The sequence below is a fragment of the Hippocampus comes genome, unplaced genomic scaffold (genome assembly GCF_001891065.2).
Source record: "Hippocampus comes isolate QL1 unplaced genomic scaffold, H_comes_QL1_v1.1 scaffold112, whole genome shotgun sequence".
NCBI classification, from domain to species: Eukaryota; Metazoa; Chordata; class Actinopteri; order Syngnathiformes; family Syngnathidae; genus Hippocampus; species Hippocampus comes.
Window position 1 is genome coordinate 2,627,170 of NW_017805841.1, and position 16,437 is coordinate 2,643,606.

At 41.9% G+C, this 16,437-nt stretch overlaps 1 protein-coding gene and 1 long non-coding RNA gene across 5 annotated transcripts in view; both read left to right on the forward strand.

Moving 5' to 3' along the window:
• The first annotated feature begins 181 nt into the window (after positions 1-181).
• LOC109526841 (voltage-dependent calcium channel subunit alpha-2/delta-1) overlaps positions 182-16,437 on the forward strand; it is a 76,856-nt gene continuing 60,600 nt past the window's right edge. For all 4 annotated transcript variants that reach the window (XM_019888402.1, XM_019888405.1, XM_019888401.1 and 1 more), the window contains exons 1-3: positions 182-514; positions 8,540-8,621; positions 9,781-9,897. In XM_019888402.1, coding sequence (XP_019743961.1) covers positions 426-514; positions 8,540-8,621; positions 9,781-9,897 — 288 coding nt within the window. In that variant the 5' untranslated portion in view covers positions 182-425. The remainder of the gene's footprint in view (positions 515-8,539; positions 8,622-9,780; positions 9,898-16,437) is intronic.
• Positions 12,502-16,437, forward strand: part of LOC109526842 (uncharacterized) — an 11,244-nt gene continuing 7,308 nt past the window's right edge. Inside the window, exons 1-2 of the long non-coding RNA XR_002170421.1 lie at positions 12,502-12,602; positions 15,564-15,570. This is a non-coding gene — a long non-coding RNA (uncharacterized LOC109526842). The remainder of the gene's footprint in view (positions 12,603-15,563; positions 15,571-16,437) is intronic.

The window sequence follows — 16,437 nt, forward strand, 5'->3', positions numbered from 1 at the left end:
GGGGGAGAGAGAGAGAGAGAGAGAGAGAGAGAGAGAGAGAGAGAGAGAGAGGAAAGAGAGAGAGGGAGGAGGGAGAAAGAGAGAGAGAGAGGACAGAGAGAGAGAGAGAGAGAGAAGGAGAGAGAGAGAGAGAGAGAGAGAAAGAGAGATAGAGAGCGAGAGGGAGAGACGGAGAGACAGAGAGAGATGGAGGGAGCCGTTCATCCATCGGGAGGAGGAGGAGCTCCGGCGCTACCTGTCCTGTCGGTGCAATCTGTTGTCCCTCTGATCAGCTTAGAAGCGTTAAAGCTTTCCAGCAGCGAGCACTGAGGCACCGGGAGGCAGACGCAGCGTCACGCCGCCGCTCTCGCTCATTCAACAGCGGCGGGGAACGCTACATTCCGCCCCCACCCATCTCCACCTCCCACCCACCACATCGTTTTCCAATGGATACCTGCAGGGCGCACGTCTGGGCGTTCCAGGTCCTGCTCCTCCTGAGTGCGTCGCGGGCTTCCCAGTTCCCCTCCCAGCTCCTGTAAGTATTTAATCCAATTGATCGGCTCTTTCCCTTTCTCTTGTCTTGTCTTCAACGGAGCCCTCCTGCGAACACGCTCTTGATTTGTTTTTATGAGGCGCTCGGGTGGCGTGGGTTGTCTGTCTGTGAAATCAATATGCGCGCGTGGGCTTGCAGGATGTCACCCACCTTTTGTGTACGTGCGCGCGTGTCTCAATCATCAAGTTGTTCTTCAACTTGTTTGCTGTGCAGCTCAACTCAGTGGGACTGACTGGACGCACACTTGTACTGTATTCAATATGATATGCTACAGTATTATAAAATGGATCATGGCTTTGTGCTGTGCTTTCATACCGTACACATAACGTATAATATTTGATTGATTGCTAGAAATCACTGGACCCTCATGGGGGTGCATTACACACGCAATGTTTTACGCATATGCTCTCCAAAATAATAACAATAAAGATAACCAAAAACGACGATAACGATGGATCATTGTAATTCATTACCGTTTAAATGGCATTTTCCCTAACTTGTTACTACTGGGATGAAATTGCGTTTGACAGACGGATGTTTTATGTGATGATCGTTATATAGCTTGTTAGATTGCTGCTGATAAAAGCCTTGACTTTTTCCCAGGTGAGATAACTTTGGATCGCCTACCTGCTCCCAAATGATCTCTTATAGTGACATTGTGGAGTTCTATTTCCACACTGCAGAAAGTATCACACATAAAGAAAGAGCTTAATTTGTTTTATATAAATAAATATTGTTTTTAATTATTCAGTGATGCTTATGTGAGCAACTTATACAAGCTGCAATGTCCTCTCTAAAAGGTATGGAAAATATTAGAGCGGAGGAATCCATTTGTTTTACAATAACGAGTATATTTTAATCAATCAAAATGATGTGAAACCAATTGTTCCACATCTCCCCTTCTATGGCAAGTATAACTTAAACTTAAAAAAAACTTCTATAACTTAAAAAAAATACACCTTAATATCACGCGAAACTTGATTTCAGTACGCATCTCAAGCAGTGATCAAAGTGTGGAACGTGGTACACGGCCTACTTTTAGTAGTATATATAAGAATCATTGCCAAGGTAAAGGTCAATTGTACGTATACGGTAATTTAAGGTCAATATAGTATATATATATATATATATATATATCTCTCTCTCTCTCTCTCTCTCTCTCTCTCTCTATATATATATATATATATTAGTATATAGCATTACGTAATGTTAATTGCTACAAACATTTTCTATTGTATTCAGCGTTTATTAAAGCTTTTTTTTAACCTCTTTTAATACACTTCTACATGGGCACCATTAGTTGCACGAAGCACATCAAGACGGTCCTCGATTTCTTGCCATGTTCGCTGTAGCATAGCCTCATCAATTGTGGCAATGGCATCAGTAATCCTTTTCTAGGTCAGTAATGTCCCTTATCTTTGTTCGATACACGATATCTTTAACATAGCCCCATAGAAAGAAGTCCAGGGGAGTGATATCTGGTGAACATGGCGGCCAAGGAATTGGCCCATCCTTTCCAATCCATCGGTCTGGAAATGTTTGATTGAGGAACCCACGAACATGCAGCCCCCAATGTGGTGGTGCAGCATCTTGCTGAAAAATGATGGTTGGTTGAAGGTCATTCAGTTGTGGTGCCACATATTCAGTTCTAAGGTCAAGGTAAACATTTGCAGAAATGGATGCCTCGTTGAAGAAAAATGGACCAATTATTAGATTGCACACGATCCCACACCACACATTCACCTTTGAGCAGCGTGATAAAAAAACTTTAATAAACACTGAATGCAATAGAACAAATCTGAATAAAATATCTAATCAATTTGGGTTGTTTTAATTTTCCTTTAAGTGCATTTGTCGTGTTAACATCGGCAAGAATTTGGGACAAATTCCAGGGCTCGTGCTGAGCCAACTCCCTTATATGAAATACACCCAGATAAGAAGCAGGTATACCAGACAGATGGGCGATGCTAAATTGTGAAGATTTGGGTTTTTTTTTTTTGGCTTGCCGTCAAATGTGGGTTAGCTTGGAGTAAACGTTTGATGGTGAGGGCCACCCTTTATTGGCCAGCTCATTATCCCCCCCAAGGTGACGCTGGTATCACAACATCTGTCTCTTGCTTGTGGTGCATTGTTTCCTCCTGTTTGCCCCCATTTGCTCTTCGTGCGAAAAACAACAACGATGTGTCTGACCCACTTGTCTTTAGTGCGCCTGTGTTCAATTGTGTGCTGCGGTTGTACCATAGGCTGGACTAATCAAAACACACAAAGAATACGCCCCAGCTTAACAGCAATTATTTTCATACTTTTTATGCATTTCTGAATACTTCTTAATCATCTACACCTTGCGTCTCTTTGCTTCACCTAATGAAATGCAATAACATGATACTGTTATTCAGAAATTTATATCAGTAGCATTTGTGCTGCTGGTTGAAATCAGCAGCAGCTAACCCCTAGCTGACCTGTACCCAAGGAAAGACCGTCCGCAACGTAATAGGAGATCCAGTAAAGGGTGGGTTGAAAATTGAAAATTCTTCCTCTGGATTGCGGCACTACAAAAGGTTTTGTCTATGCACACATATAGTAGCCCAGTGCTTGTGTTGCTTAAAATTACAGTGATGCAGTTGGAATCTCTCAGGTCAAAAATCAAAGGTTGGCTTTGTTCAGATTTCGAAACATTAGAAATGACAGAAGAAAAACATTCTACGACATATTTAAGTGGTAAGGATGTCTGCCTCACAATTTTGTGAATCCCAGCTCAGGGTACTCATGGTTACTCACAATTTCCGAATCATGTATGGTTCATAATAGACTCAAATTTGTTTTTAGGTGTGATTGTGAATGCTTACTTGTGGAGCAAACCCAGAAACTCAGAACTGTGAAGTAGACATGTTAGCCACTTGTCTACCATGATGAAGTTAACATCTGCAAAACAAAACAAAACAAAAAAACAAACACTGAAATCGACTTGAAGTCTGTGTTGCATATTTCAAACACCAATTTAGTTGTTCTTAAAGCAATTCCACATAGTTTCATGCTAATACAAAATGAGAGGAGAAGCACACATGGACGGACAATATAAAACTCAAAGGCATATATTCTTTATCCTCTGCAAAAAAGTAGACAATTATTGCAAGTTACTGAGTCACTTCGGGGTATATTCTCCCGCGGGTGTTTAGGTCATTTCCTTACACACGTTTCTTTCAGGACGATTCTCACGTCTAAGATTCTGACACACCCACCTAACTGCAGCAGGATGTTAGTCAAGTGGATGTTGGAAATACATGATTTAAGGGAGTAAGTTTATTAATAGAACACTGGAGAGGTGTCCACTTCCTTGGAAACGTCAAGTGTGTAACACAGAACTGTCTTCACTGTACAGCTTTTTGCAGTCCAACAAGTCCTCATTCCACTCCGCATTGACATACAAACTGGGAATATGACTAATTGTGCGGCTCTCAAATGCTAATTTGACATTCACAATCAGCACACTCGGGAGCATAAAAGAGATCTACACAGGTAGGAATAATTTAACCAAATCGGGGATCCCAAAAATATGCCGCAGCTAAGAGGAAGTCTTGTTGCCATGCTGTACCCACTGTAAGGCCCTGAAATGTGTCACACAGTGTGTGTGTGTGTGTGTGTGTGTGTGTTTACAGCCATTTCCCAAAATGCCCTTGCCTTTTAAAAGGGCCATATTAAGGAAAATTTATTTTTTAATGGCTTGTGTAGAAATAGCCCACCCATCAAGAATGAAATGAAACATCCAAGGAAATCTTTTGTAAGATACCTGCGAGCAAACCGTTATGTACCGTGTGATGTCATTCGGCATCTAATTTAAATAATACAATCCCAACAATAAGTTTCTTTGATCATGACGCCTTGGTTACTACGGCAAACACCAAGTCATGTCGAGGGTGCAGTAAATTTCAACCAAGTCGAGAGAAGTTATCGTTAGAGTTAACCATGTCCAGTCAACTTAAACAATATTGCTGAGCCACTACATATTCACACTTTCAACATTTTTTTTTTTCGTTTGGTAATGTGAGCCTGTCCTTCTAGTGACGGATTAAATCAGTTGTCATAGTTATTGCGCCTTATATCTTTGCATTGCAAACCTTGGATGTTGTTATTCTCTTTTTCGGATTGAATTAAAAGCAGAATCGAATTTTAATCATCTGCAGACTGTCTCAATTCGGCAAAAGTCAGAGGCGCAGGACTTTGGGAGACGCGAAGCTCAGACAATATTTACTGTATTTGTGTTTTCGTATTTGCATACCATACTCCTTTTAGACAAGCTACAGTATTACTTGTTCATATGTCAACTGTGTTTTACGGACTGAAATCTTGGAAAATTGGGTCCCAAAATGTACATACAAGTGTTAGGTTCGAGAAAATGCTCACCTTCCAAATTTAGAGTGCTACAGCACTCGTAGCAGGCTATATAAACCCACTTTTGCATGACTTTATACATTATGGTCATCTACATTTCTGCTGGTAAGTTTTAAATTTGGTTAAAACATGTTCGCCTCACAGTACAGTACGGAGGTCAAGGGTTTGATTTGGGGCTCCGGCCTTCCTGTGCGGAGCTTGCATGTTCGCCCCATGCCTGCGTAGTCCGGTTTCCTCCCACATTCCCAAAAATTTTGCACGCTAGGTTAATGGAACACTCTAATTGTCCCTCAGTGTGAGTGTGTGTGTGAATGGTTGTTCGTTTCTGTCCTGCGATTGGCTGGCAGCCAGTTCAGGGTGTACGCTACCTTTTGCCCAAAGACAGCTGGGACAGGCTTCAGCATGCCCGCGACGCTCGTGAGGATAAAGCGGTTCAGATAATAGATGGATGGATGGTTTAATGCGCAGTCACCAGCCAGGTCCTCACAGCCTTTCTAACACAGTCAGCATATAAAATGGAATTAAATAGTGGGCATCACAAAATGTGCTGTGGCTGCACATCTCCCGTACAGAATATACATTTTTTTTCATAAGGCAGACCATTCTGCTCAGTCTGCAGTGCTTGTTCATAACCATCTGGCTTTGGGAATTAAAGGCAAGCAGCTGTTTTGCACTGCAATTTGTTCCCAATAGACGCGCTTCCCCCCTAAACAATTTTACTTTGTGATTCTACTGCTACGATCAAAATGGTTTCCTCTTTCTCACCATTGGTGCTCTGTATATTTTCTACATATCATGAATCGCTGTCCGTGAAAACATTTCACTTCTGGCCTCTTGGTCCTGTTGTACACTTTGCAGCCTGCTCAGCTGCATGGAGCCAGACTGATATATTGGTCATCCACAACGGCCATTACGCTCACTCGGAAATATCCTGTGGGTGAGCATATTGGTTTTTCCATGCTTACTCTGCCGTGTATGGTGTGATGTACATTTGGGGTGTTGTGCAGCTTCGGCAAATGCTCAGCAATCAGAGCATAATGTACGGACATTATATCATTTTACTTGGTGGATTATTTAGATTCTGTCTGTTTATTTTTGTTTCCAAAGATGGCGATCAGCATTATCGAATAATATTCGATAATGCTGATATTCATTTAGATGAATATATATATATTCGACGAATATATATATATTCATCTAAATGATCATATCTACATTGATTGCTTGTTTGTGAGTACCGGTAATCATACTAAAGTCTGACTTTTATGTCGAGACTTTTTCTTTGCAGTTTTGCGAGATGGTGGTTCGGATTGTTTTACGATCCTAACATGCAACCACGTGGTGCAGTGCTGGTGCTATATTCGAGAAATGTTTTATAATGTTTGTGAACAATAGGGGCCGGGGTACTTCTGGGTGGCAGAAATGACAAAAAGTGTTTTGTGTTTGGAGTTGCATTAATGCAAGCGACCTAAGTTATTTCCAGCCCCTCTCTCAATGATGTTAAGCATGTCAGAATTTCCTCCACATCAATTTCTGAATCAACCATTTCTTTAATCAACTCGTCGACATAGCGATCATGCTTGCCGTTCCATATCCCTTGGAAACAATTTACTTTGTGTACCATCTTTTCAGATGACACTTTCCACATTCAAACTATCGCGGATGAAAGGATGACAATAGTCATCAATGAAGCCATTTATTCTTCTTTCTCAATCAGTCTGCCTTGGTCAAATGACACATAAGTGTTTACTTTTGCCACCCACATAAGTGTTTTTGTCTTTTGCCACCCAGAATGATGTGTAACATCATGGATTAAAGGTCTATTTTTCACGCCTTTCAGATATGATGTCCATAGGGCTCTTATAGACAAGCACATGAGTCTTACCTTTCCCTTTCCTGGTTCGCTCACTCACATCACAATCATCATCACTGACATCAAGCCCATTTGGCCGCTTCTCCGGAAATCGCCTGATGACACTATTGAACGCTGGTCCTTTCAATCAGATTGACTGACCTGTTTGGCGACGCTTCATCCAATGAATCTCTTGTTTGTTTTGATGTCTCACAATTGAGCCGCTTGCCATTGCCTATACAGGGACTGGCATGATTGACAACTTAATAGACCTTTTCTCCAACAAGTCACACATACTTGCGGGTGGTATAAGCGCTGATTGCGCCACTAGTAAACAAACCCTAATAATCAATTGCCCACTTCAGTCAACAGAGCTTCCTTAAACCCCTGAAAGTAGCTGCCATAAAGACATAAAAAAAGACAACGCTGGTTGCTTCGCTTTGAGCAAAGTAGAGACCCATCTCAAATCTCTCCTTAATGCAGCCATTTCTTAACTCTAAATGGACATTGTGCCAGTTTACAATCAGGTTTTCATCCTCATCACAGTACAGAATAAGGTCTTATTAAAGTGATAAATGATACAAGGTTGAACATTGACTCAGGAAAGGTGTCAGTTTTAGTCTTGTTGGATCTCAGTGCACCGTTTGAGACGGCAGCTCATCATGTACTGGTGTACAGGTTCGAAAATTGAGTAGTTTTAAATGGAACAGTCATAAAATGGTTCAGATCCTACTTGTAGGAGAGGAGTTATCTGGTGCCATTTGGGAGTATTTAGTCTGATTGAACGGTCATGGCAAATGGCGTCCCTCAAGGGTCAGTTCTTTGACAATTTTATTCGTCCTGTATATGCTTACACTTGGGTAAAATTGTTCAGAACTCTAATGGTGACTATCATGGCAGATGATACCCAGTTATATTGAGCAGTAACCCCAAATGACAACAGTTGTTGCTGTCTAAAACAAATGAGTATTTGGAGAAATAGCATGTCCTTCAATTCAACCAAAAACAAAACCAAGGTTGTTGTTTTTGCAATTAAAAAAAAAGAGGATGCATTTTAGTAAACACTTGGATTCACCGTCTTTGAAAACCAAAGACCTCGTCCGAAACCTTGGTGTGCAGGAAACCCAATCTACTATGATGCACACTTACACAGTGGTTTGGGCATCACCAAAACCCGAGCAGTGATGAAGGGAGCACCAAATATGATGTCATTTGGATGTAAGAATTATGTTTTCGATGCAAAGCAACAAGCGAGGCTTTCCACTCAAACATGAATGGTGATGTCTAACCCTCATTAGTTTCGACAAAACCCACATATGCAAGCTAACATTTTAGCTAGCTGATAGCTGGTCAAACATTAACTAAATTTCATGTTGGTTTTGCTTTTAATAGAGAATAAAATAAAGTAATAGATGATACAAACACTGGTTTGGGACTATTGAAATAGATGTAATAGTGAATGTATAATGTGAACCCGAGTGCCTATTGTTTACAAACATTATGGAAGAGCTGTTAGACTCCGGTCCTTTCAATTGTATCGGCCAATCTGTTTGGCAACACCTCCCCCGATGAAACTCTTGATGTCTCATGATTGAGGAGCTCGCCTGTCGCCGACTGGGCTAACGTGATTGACAGTTTAATTGCACTCGTGATGTTGCCTCTGAAGTGGCTTAACTTGGTCCCTGTGTGTGTGTGTGTGTGTGTGTGTGTGTGTGTGTGTGTGTGTGTGTGTGTGTGTGTGTGTGTGTCTGTCTCCTGTATGGCAGGATTAAAGAATGGGTTGATCAGATGCAGAAAGAACTCATCACTCTGGCCGACACCGCCACAGCAGGCAAGAGTCTCACCCAGGTAAGACCAAGCCAATGATGGATAGTTAGCACCTGATCACTGTGGTGCTTTGATCTTATTGAAATTGCTTTGTATGTGGCAACAAAATGGCTGTTCAGGGTGGTTTATTGTTCACCAAATATTTGCATATCCTGGTGACATTTCTCAGATGATAGTTGGCCAATATACAAAGCTGTCTAAACTTGGCTACTTAGGGCCTAAGCATAGAAGTGTTAAAACCATATATGATCCACTATTTGACAAAAAATGCTTAAGGCAAAAATATTCTGATTTTAGGTGTCCTTGATGTAACCCCCATTTCTCAGAGCACAAAAAACAACCAATTTAGAATCCATTTGTAACTGTAAAACATTTTTCAATACAATGCCATTTCATGTCCCAGTGAACAGGGCGTTTGCCCTTTTGGTTAGAGTGACAGTTTTTTTGGGGAGGGTGGGGTGGCGAGGGGGGTGTTATAGTGATATTTAGAGTTTTAATTTCATCTCAAATGGAGTCAACTTTGAGATTCTGACAGTGTACACAAAAGTGTACGTGTGTGTGTGTATGTCTGTCAGGTTCTGAACTGAACTGAATAATGTTTTGTATTCCAAAAATGCAGGCTCAAAGTGCAATGCCAAAAACAATGCAAAAAAGTGCACCAACAAAGTACAAATTGAAATCACTGGTCACAAGGAGCACAGAAAAAAAAAACAATGCATAAAACAAAAATCGCTTGCAAAGGCAAGTTACAAGAAAACACTGTGAATACACAAACAAAATATCACAAGTCCAACCACACAAAACCAAAGATCAAGATGCATAAAAAGTAAGAACGAAAATACAAAGTTCAATGACAAAACGAGAGCGACTATGAAAGGTAACACAAGATCTAGAATACAACACTTGAAGCGCAACAGTGAGCAAGGTCAATAATCCAACAAGAGAATAAGTATCTTGGCAGTCCTTAAATACATGGCAGGCTTGATTGGTAAATGCGGAACAGGTGGGCCTGCTGGAGGGAAACGCCCTTCCCTCCAGCTGCTGCTGAAAAAACAAACACACAGACATGACAGTGTGTGTGTGTGCGTGTGTGTGTGTGTGTGTGTGTGTGTGTGTGTGTGTGTGTGTGTGTGTGTGTGTGTGTGTGTGTGTGTGTGTGTGTGCGCGCGCACGTGTGCAGATTTTCTTAAGGAACAAGCACCTCTATAGTGTGGAGCAGAATGACGCCGAGGAGCTGGTGGCCAGAGCGGCCATGAACATTGAACAACTGTTGCGCAAGAGGTCAACAGCCTTGGAGGTAAGACTGGACGCACTGCACCAAGTAAGCATCTGTGTAGAAGTGTAACACTGGCTTGCACATGCCGACATCTTTACCAACGATCCCTACTGTTTGCAAAATGACATATTGCACTGACAATGGCACTTTCCCACGGGCAGTAAATGGAGTACGTCATGAACTAGTTGCCAGCATATTGCAAGGCACCCATAGACAAATAACCATTCATACTCACAATCACAGTTTGGGACAATTTAGGCTGCTCAATGGTGCATGTTTTTGGAAGGCGGAGGACCCGGAAAAAGCATACTAAGGTACGGGGACAACATGCAAACTCCACGCAGAAAGGGCGGAGCCCGGATTCGAACCCTGGACTTCTCTACTGTGAGGCGGATGTGCTAACCAGTCGGACACGGTGCTGTCGGATTAAAACATGTTTCTAGATATTTTATCAATCACTTGCACCTCTGGAGACTGTATTCCACCGAAATTCCCTTCAGATGAACAACAACAAAAAAAGGGTTCTGTTTTTGACAAAAACCTTTTAATTTATGTACATGCTGCAAAGCCTGCTTCAGTTTTTCCGCTGTCGTCCATTGCAATGTTCCGAGGTAGAAGCACGCCTACCATTGTACAATAAATATTCATAAAGTGTTTAAAAACAATATTTAGACGAAAGAAATAACTGTTGTCACTTCCTTGGTAGGGGGCTCTAATGACGTCAATTTAAATTGGTTTGTATCACGTTCATAATTACATCTATTCAATGATTTTCAACAAATATCTCGACATGCTTAATGTCTTATTTCCCCGAATATCCCGTTTTCAGTCTCAAGCAATGCCATCTGGCTTCTAATTAACTGAATCATATGTTGAATTGTTTGACTGGCTGAGCGTTCACGGTCCCAAGGGACACTGAATGGGGTTGTTTGCTTTTTCCTGTGATAAATAAGCGCCATTGTGCCCTAAGAGAAAGCCGTCGCACTCCTCCATGTTGTAATAATCCTCAGCAGCTAGCGTTCGCCTGCAAATAAATAAACATTATACTCAATTACGATGAAAGACTCACAGTAGGGAAGAAAAGAAGCATCTAGGATGGTTAACACTTACTTTTCGACTGCATCTGAAGCCAAATTAATATTTTAGTGGAAGTGAAATACAAATGCAATAGCCCCAAGTGCCAGAGGTGACTGTTACCTTATTTCACATTGAATCATAACAGAAGTTAACATTGTAATTTATCGGTGTCGGACTTTGCCTAAATGAGCCTAGATGGCAAGGATCAGAATCAGAATCAGAATCATCTTTATTGGCCAAGTATGTAGAACACACAAGGAATTTGTCTCCGGTAGTACGGGCTGCACTCGTATCATCATAATTAAGAGCATGACAAATAAGTATGGAAAGACATTCGGAATGTAAGGGTACCGTTGTGCGGTCGTACCACCCAATGACAGCTGTGAGACAATGTGCAAAGTATCAAGCAGAGCTAAAGTGATCAGTGGTAAAATACGATACTATAACAGTTGTACAGTTGGTGCAGAAAATCATTGCACCATTTTAAAGTGACCAGTAGCAGTATTTGTGGTACAACAAGTGTGCAATTATGCAGGTGTCCTTGAGCGATTTAAAGTGTCTGGTGCTGTGGAATACAGATCAGTGACAGTGGTTCAAATGAGTACAGAGCTGGAGCTGCAATGATTATCGCGGTGATGCTGTTCCACAGGGTTGTGCAAATTTGCAAAGAGCCACTATCCAGGTAGATTTGGATTACTGTTTAGGTAGTTAATGGCTAGAGGGAAGAAGCTGTTTGAATGTCTGCTGGATTTGGTACGCATGGATCGGTAGCGCTTGCCCGGGGGGAATAGCTGGAAAAGGCGGTGGGCAGGGTGTGGGGCGTCCAGGAGGATTTTCCGTGCCCTTGTCTTGGTTCTTGCGGTGTGCAAGTCCTCAAGAATGGGTAGAACGCTAGGAGAGCTTCCTAAATCCAACGGATCCAGTGGCAGATCGTTGGGGACACACCGAGCTGGATGTGTCCTCGGGAATTTGGCTAAATGATCCCCAAACTGTCCGTGGCAGTCGGATTTTGTCCTTTTTTGTTGCGGCTCCAAACCAAACCGTGATGGAAAAGCACAGGATTGATTCGATGACTGCCATGTAGAACTGTCTTAGCACCTCCTGTGGCAGGCCATGCTTCCTCAGCAGCCTCAGGAAGTACATCCTCTCCTGGGCCTTTTTCAGGATGGAGTTGGTGTTGACCTCCCACTTGATGTCCTGGGAGACTGTGATTCCCAGGAACTTGAAGGTCTCGACGATTGACACAGGCCAGTTGGATAGTGTGAGGGGCAGCTGTGGTGAAGGATGTTTTCTGAAGTCCACCATCATCTCTACCGTCTTGAGCGTGTTCAGCTCTAGGTTGTGTTGGCTGCACCAGAGCTCCAGCTGCTCCACTTCTTGTCGGTATGCAGACTTGTCACCGTCTTTGATGAGACCGATGACTGTGGTGTCATCTGCGAACTTTATGAGTTTGATGGCTGGGTGTGTTGAGGTGCAATTGTTTGTGTAGAGGGAGAAGAGCAGTGGAGAGAGGACGCATCCCTGCGGGGCTCCAGTGCTAGTGGTGCATGTTGATGATGTTGTTCTTTCCAGCCTCACCTGTTGTGTCCGTCCCGTCAGGAAGCTGCGGATCCAGTGGCAGATCGTTGGGGACACACCGAGCTGGATGTGTCCTCGGGAATTTGGCTAAATGATCCCCAATTGGGAGCAAGCATGATACATTTGTGACAGTAAATTACAAAGATGTTTTTAGCCGACACTATTTAATACTGGTGATGTAAATAAAATGCCAAGGATGGAATGTGAAAAAGAAAGTGCGAGTACTCGTCCGTCACTCTTAGCAGTTAGTAAAAGCAGTAACACATAAAATTCTACTGAACTGCCTCCAAAATAAGCTTCATTATACAAGTCATCTCAACATAAAAGCAGGGATGTAGTGTGATAATTAAAGCTATAACGCTGCAGAGGCTTTCTCTTTTTTTTTTTTTTCTGAACACAGAAGTGGGTCATTGATAGACGGTCATAAATGTGGTTGTGCATTCAGAGGGCCGCCGATAGCACACGTCTCTCAGCATCCCGACCGACGCCTTCTATGAAGTAACCTCCGCGTCGTTTTATTAGTAATGCAGACAGTCGCTTCATCAACACGTCTCCTGCCAAGTGTCTGTCTGGTGTGTTTTAAAAAAAGCAATGGGAACGAAATTGGCTCTGTGGGAGGGTAACATACGTTTTCAGCGGTACTTTGACTTATGATGACATGCTCGTGAACTCAAATCACTTGTATTTCAAATCAAATATGCCTGAATAACAGTACCGTCCTTTGTAATGTGTTTTTAAGAAAAATAGTGCTAAACACTACGCGGCCATAACATTTGCTCTTCACATACAGAAAATGCATGCATAAAACACGACTGCACTGCTATGTTTTGTCTTTCAAGTTTTTTTCTTTCGCTTCCTGTTTTTTGAAAACCAGCTCAATGGTTTATTACCGCCACCAACTGATATGGTCCTTCCACTGGAAAGAAACCAATCTGAGTTGATAGCGGCTGGACGTAGAATGACGTTTGCTCTCGCCATCTTACGATGGGGATCTGAAGTACTTGTAGCACTGATTTTTGCTTGTATCTCAAGACAAAAACGCAAAAATCCTCTTTATTGTGTGTGTGTGTGTGTGTGTGTGTGTGTGTGTGTGTGTGTGTGTGTGTGTGTGTGTGTGTGTGTGCCTGTGTGTGTTTGTGTGCATGTATGAGATTGAGAGTCAGACAGTCCAACTCGCCTCGAAACATCAATCACCTCTTGCTACTTATTGCATCTTTGTCTCCTGCCTGCCTTGTGAGTGACCTCTAGGCATAATAATTTTGCCTTCGGCATTGGCCGAGGAAAAACATAACTGGTTGAATGTGTTAATGGCACACACACACACACACACACACACACACACACACACACACACACACACACACATCCACACGTACATACACTCATCACACATCCAACAAGTCCATCTTTCATCGAGATGTCAACCTGTTTTTATTTCTCTGTCCCTTGGTCAACAGCACCAAACCAAGGCGACGGTTTAACCAGCCACCTATGTGTGGCCATCCATGTGTACTCATGTCTCCATAAATAAGTGTGTGGGTAGAGCATGGCATGCATTATTAATGAGCACTTGGCCGCACATTGCTATGAGAGAGAGAGCACAGTATCAAAGGCTTTATGATCCACGCCGGGCCTTGATAGCCAGCGGACAAGCGCATTTACACATTGTGGCCGTCACGGTGCATTACGCTTGACTGGCTGTGGTCCCGGTGATCTTGTTACTCGAGGTTAATGAACCAAAACACACAAAATTAAAGCAAAAGGGTTTGTCTCGGGCCATTACTCTACCTGAGGATCAGTTATGTAATAGTCTGAATCAAAGAAATCAAACTTCATGCGATAATATAAAATGGAAATTGACACTCATGTAAATTGAATTAGGGATGTCATGATGAATTGAAAATTGATTTAAAATCACTTTAAACTACTTAAAATATGCATCGATGAAAAGAATAACAGAATCAATATTGGGATTTTGATCTCAAAAGCAGTCAGTTATATCCATCCATCCATTTTCTGATCCGCTTTATCTTCACGAGGGTCGCGGGGCATGCTGGAGCCTATCCCAGCTGTCTTCGGGCAGTAGGCGGCGGACACCCTGAACCGGTTGCCAGCCAATCGCAGGGCACACAAAGACGAACAACCAGCCGCACTCACACACACACACCTCAGGACAATTTGGAGTGTTCAATCAGCCTGCCATGCATGTTTTTGGAATGTGGGAGGAAACTGAAGTACCTGTCGAAAACCCACGCAGGCACGGGGAAAACATGCAAACTCCACACAGGAAGGCCGGAGCTGGAATCGAACCCGGTACCTTTGCACTGTGAGGTTGACTCGCTAACCACTGAATCACCGGGCTGCTCAACTACAAAAGCATCCTTGCATCTATTAACATGAAGGCAATTGAGTTTGAGTAAAATGTTTTCTTAGCAAAAACAGAAGAAACACTATTATAATACTGTTGAAGTTTTGATGAAAACTACTTTAACAACATATTGTAAACACATTCGGCCATTCCTACATTTCATTTTCCAGTTGCAGAAGTGAGTATTTTGTTTTATTTTCTGAGGGTTCAGATTTGTTTGCCAAATGTGAGGCATTTCTTTTTTGCAGTGGACGACACAGAGAAATGAAGTGAGGCGCAAGGTCCATTCGAGTGAAGGCCATTTTGAATATACTGTAGTTTTCTACAACAAAAAAAAAAGACAACAAATTAAGGAGGGACTGCAGAATTAGGCTAGTAAGAAAAAATGATTCCTAGACACGAAAGCTGGAAGTAGTTCCAGTTCCGGAATGACAAAAACATAGATGCCTGCTAGCGATTAGTTGCAGATGACAATGAGAACTCAAACATACTAGAAAGGACGCTTATGACTTTTGGTAAAATTAAAGGATTTTAAGTGCGCCCTAAGGTCTGAAATAGACGGCAGGCAATATTAAACTTAACAAACACTTCACGTATCAGAAACTTCCCATTAGAAATGCTGCATGAAATTTTGTGCTACCCAAAAAGCAATGCATGTGTGAAGGTTTGGAGTAAACACCTGAAAAGGGGACAAGGTTGTTGCTCCAAAGTGGATGAACACACCGTGAATGTGAAAGCACGGGGGGGGAGCCTGATTAAAAATTAAATTGTTGGTGCTTCAGAATTCTGGCAAACTGATAAAACGCTTGACATACAGATAGTAGCTATGCATAGACACTAATTGGGCATTGCGCCGTACTTTGGACGTGCGTTAGTTGACAAATGGCCGGGTCTGCAACACCACTTAATATAAAAGCTCAAGCCACTGCAATAAACCACAGCTGGTATGAACTGTTTTGCTTTCAAAGTTACATACAGTAAATCACTATGACTATAAACATCATTTAAAGGTTTATGGCTATGTTCGGTCTACTGTAGATCATCAAGATCTAGGGCAAAGTGGTGATATAATACGAATATAACAACACACATATTTATATTACATCACATGTACTGCCCTAGATTTTTTTTTTTTTTTGTTACCGTTTCCAAGTGGAGTAGTGGATGCAACAACATGCATCTTGCCGTTTATGGCCTCACAGTTGTATGCACTATATAAGTTATAGTCTCGATGTGCAGGCGTATTTCTTCTTTTATTAAATGCTCGATGCTGATGCTCATCATTGATTCACACAATCCACCGCCAGGGAGATAAAGTTGGATTCAAAGGTAGACTTTACATTTGATGAGAAGACAGGACGTTTGTTAAGTGCAAGTCCAATGCGGTTGCAGTTTCGGACAAGTATTATTATTATTATTATTATTATGAATAATAATTATTTATTCTTTTCGCACAGTTTGGGATTTTTCTTTATTATATATAATATAATAATAATATAGTAATTATATATATATTATATTATAATAATTTTATATAT